The sequence below is a fragment of the Solanum pennellii genome, chromosome 7 (genome assembly GCF_001406875.1).
Source record: "Solanum pennellii chromosome 7, SPENNV200".
Classification (NCBI taxonomy): domain Eukaryota; kingdom Viridiplantae; phylum Streptophyta; class Magnoliopsida; order Solanales; family Solanaceae; genus Solanum; species Solanum pennellii.
Window position 1 is genome coordinate 14,220,224 of NC_028643.1, and position 4,373 is coordinate 14,224,596.

A 4,373-nucleotide genomic window follows, 5' to 3' on the forward strand; every position below is an offset into this window, starting at 1 on the left:
ATGATCAGCAGTTATTGTTCCTTTTTCATTAGAAATAAGGTGTTGTCAATTTTCCCCCTTTTGAACCCATTCTTTAGCAGGAATTTGGAAAACCTCTCATACCAAGCTCTAGGAGCTTGTTTCAAACCATACAAAGTCTTGTTTAATTTGAGCACATGATTTGGTCGCTTGACATCTTCAAACTAGGTGGTTGTTTAAAGTATACCTCTTCCTTTAAATCTCCGTTCAAGAAGGCACTTTTGACATTCATTTGGTAGAGTTTGAACCCCATAAAAGCAGAAAAGGCTATAAGAATTCTAATAGTCTCCATTCAAGCAACAGAAACAAATGTCTCATCATAATCTATGCCCTCTTCCTCATTATACCCTTGGATAACCAATCTGGACTTGTTCCTTGTGATTACACCACTCTCATCAAGCTTGTTTCTGAACACCCACTGGGTCCCTATGATGGTTCTGTCAGTAAGTCTTGGGACCTGGTACCATACATTGTTTCTCTCAAACTGATGCAATTAATCTTGCATTGAGTTGACCCAGTCTACATCATTCAGACCCTCTTTCACATTCTTAGGCTCAATGATTGAGATAAAAGCTGAAAAAAAACGATATTTCTTGTTTTTGATCTAGTTTGCATTCCAGAATTCAATGGTGAAATTAGATTATCAAGTGGATGAGATGAGTTGTGCTTCCAAGCCGGTTTTGACACTAAAGGTTGAAGTTGATCTGTCTGATCTTCTTCATCATCAGAGTCATCATTTTCTTGAGGATGAGTTTATGCTTGATTTATGTCCTTCTTCAGACTGGTTATTTTCTTTGGTCTTCTAAGATGAATCTGGATCAGCATCATCAGTCTCCAAATTTTCAAGTGCTTCAGCCCGCTACTTTCACTTTTCTGAGCTTGGAACAGTTCATTCAAATCATCTTCATCTTTCAATTACAGCTTTTTCAGATCACCATCTTCATCAAATACCACATGAACACTTTCTTCAATGCATTGAGTTCTTTTGTTGAATACTCTGTAGGCCTTGCTTGATGATGAGTATCCTACAAAAATCTCTTCATTACTCCGAGGATCAAACTTTCCAAGATCATCCTTTCCATTGTTCAAAACAAAACACTTGCATTCAAAAGCCCTTAGATAACTCAACTTAGGTTTCTTGTTGTTGAGAAATTCATAGAGGGTTTTGTTCAGTAGCGGTCGTATCAAGCATCTGTTAGTAACATAGCATGTTGGGTTGACTGCTTCAGCCCAGAAATTCTGAGGAATATTGGACTCAATGAGAATGGTTCTAGCAATGTTCACCAATGTTCTGTTCTTTCATTCTACCACCCCATTTTGCTGAGATGTTCTTGGAGTTGAGAAGTTGTGACTTATGTTATTTTCTGAGCAGAACTCATCAGCCTTTGTGTTTTCAAACTCAGTTCCGTGATCTGACCTGATCCCAGCTATCAAGTGATCCAATTTTGTTTGGATCATTTTGAAAAAGACATTCAGAACGTCAAGTGTCTCAGCTTTTGATTTTAGAAATCTTGTCCGTGTGAACCTTGAGTAATCATCAACAATAACCAGAATGTACTTCTTTCTGCTTTTGCTTTGAATTTTCAGAGGCCCACACTGATCCATTTGTAACAGTTCCAAAGTTCTTGAAGAGCTCACTTGCTTCTTTGACTTGAAGGATGATCTAGTTTGCTTGCTTTTGACACATGCTTCACACACTTTACTTTCACTGAACTTCAACTTTGGCAGACCTGGACCAGGTCCCTAGAAACCAGCTTATTCAGCAAAGACGAGCTCACAATGGCATAGCCTTCGATGCCATAAATCAGCATTATCACTCTGAGCATTCAGGCATGTCAGATCGTCTCCGTGAGATGTTTCTAGGTTTGCCACATACATATTTTTACATATTTGAGCAGTAAGAACCACCTTCTTGGTAGTTAGATTGATTACAGTACAACTCTCAGAAGTAAACTTGACTTAATTTCCCTTATCACAGATTTGAGGTAAGCTGAGAAGGTTGTACTTTTCTTTACAGTACAACTCTCAGAAGTAAACTTGACTTAATTTCCCTTATCACAGATTTGAGGTAAGCTGAGAAGGTTGTACTTTTCTTGGTACCCTTTTCTGTCTTGTATAGATTGAGAACCTTCCTCGTGATTCTTTCCAAGCCTCACATTCCCCTTTCAAATGTCCATTTGTACCACAGTGAAGACACATCAAATTATCATACACATACACATGTTTACTATGATAATTGTAGGGAGGAATGATATTTAAACTTCCTAGACCTTTTTTGTTGTAGTTGCTTTAACTAGTTACATTGGAAAGCAATTTTGAGGATTTGGTTCATTTAAGAGAATTAGTGAGTTCTTCCTTAAGCTGGACTAGGTCCCTTTCTAAGTGATTATTTCTTTCCAATGCTAAGGCAAGTTTAGCCTCAGTGATATTTAGATTTTCTTCCAATTTAACTTGTAAACTGGTAGACTTTCCTTTCCTTTTTCCAGATTTCTCATAGTTTTTCAGATTCTAGAACAACTATTTGTTCCTCAATGACTGACATTTTCACACCCATCTTCTCTCTGTTCTCACTAAGACTTTCAAAATCAGCATTCATAGAGTCCCTCTCCGGAGTTAACTCTATTACAGAATCAATCAAGACATTTGCTAACCTTCTCAATCTTTTAAGAGAGTATGTATTCAGATTTTGCTTAAAGTCGAGGAGAGTTACCTTATATTCATCATCTTCCTCATCTAACAGAGCCATGAGAGCGAACATTTCATTGAATACATTAGCCTCATTTTGAATCACCACCATTGATGTATCTCCAGGTCCTTTTGAGTTTTCTGACTCATTTGAGGAGTCTCCCCATACAGCAAGAGCTTTCTTTACTAAATAGTCAGTTGCAGCCTTTCTGTCAGTTTTGTCAAGTACTAGGTCCCTTCGTTTCTCCTTTTCACCTCTTGGCCTTTGGTACTCTTTGTTTTCAGCTTTGAGTAATGGACAATCCCTTATAAAATGCCCAGCCTTTCCACACTTGTGACAAATGTCACTAGCAGTTGCAGCTCGAGGAGGATTCCCTCCCTTCTTAAAACCTCTGTTTTTCCTTATAATCTTCTGAAATCCCTTGGTAAGGTAAGACATATCATCATCTTCGCTAGACCCTTCTTCAGGAGTGAATTTTAGCATTAGAGACTTGGCCTCCTTCTTTGAGAAATCTTGACTTTTGTTCATCTCGTGCGTCTTGAGATTTCCAATGAGACCATTCATGGTTAGAACCTTCAGATCCTTGGCTTCAGTGATAGCATCTACCTTGCTTTCTCAAGACTTAGGAAGTATTCGAAGAACTTCCCTAAATTGCTTGCTCATACTAATTGGTTCTCCGAGACTTCGCAACTCATTTGTTATGGGGAGAGTATGGTATACATGTCATGAATAGTTTTTTCCTTCTTTCATTTGGAAATTTTCATATTGAGAAGTGAGCATGTCTATCTTTGATTCCTTGACTTGCTCAGTCCCTTCATGAGCGGTTCTTAAACAGTCCCAGATATCCTTTGCTGATTCACACGCTGAAATGCGGTTGAATTCTTCAGCACCTATACCACAAAGCAGTAACTTATTGGCTTTGTATCCCTTCTCAATCTTCTTTCTGTCTGCTTCACTGTATTGTTGACGAGTCTTTGGAATAACTCGAGTTATCTCACCATCCTTTACTTCAGAAGTTGGAATGGAAGGTCCATCCAAGACAAATCCCATAGCTCACTATCTTCAGCCATAAGAAAGTCATGCATTCTAGTTTTCCACCAGCTATATAGAACTGACCATTGAAACGAGGTGGTCGAGTTGAGGATTGACCTTCTTCTAGGTTAAGTAGAGCAGCCATTCTAAAGCAGGAACCACTCTCTTGGTGTAACCAGATAGAGAGTACCCGCTCTGATACCAATTGTTAGAATACGTGCGTCCACTAACAGTCATGGACCAAGTCCCTTGACACACTCAAAATAAGAACAACTGTAAATAAAGGCAGAATATCAACACAAGCAGTTTACGTGAAAACCTCCTTGCTCATGGGAGTAAAACCACAACCTATCACACAGGATTTCCAACCGTTTCACTAGTCTTCACAAACAAAAGTAAAACCGGTTACAAAAGAGTGAGAAAAAGTTATTAATCTCACAACCAAGCAATAACTCTATTGCTTGAAGGGCCTAAGCAGATATGACTCTGCCCACTAAGCAATCACCACTAGACAACTTAGAATTCACTAAGCAACACGCAGGTTGTCCACTAAATCACCACACAACTGATAATTTAGACTTTTCTAAGAAACACACAGGCTACCCACTAATTAGTTTAACTTAACTAACTTAGAAGT

The 4,373-nt window shown here is 38.5% G+C and overlaps 1 protein-coding gene across 1 annotated transcript; it reads right to left on the reverse strand.

Annotated features, from left to right (window-relative positions):
• Nucleotides 1–3,427: 3,427 nt before the first annotated feature.
• On the reverse strand, nucleotides 3,428–3,754 carry LOC107024861. Its single transcript, XM_015225799.1, has one exon. The coding sequence runs from the start codon at nucleotides 3,752–3,754 to the stop codon at nucleotides 3,428–3,430; it is 327 nt and encodes a 108-aa protein (XP_015081285.1).
• Between the last annotated feature and the right edge of the window lie 619 nt (nucleotides 3,755–4,373).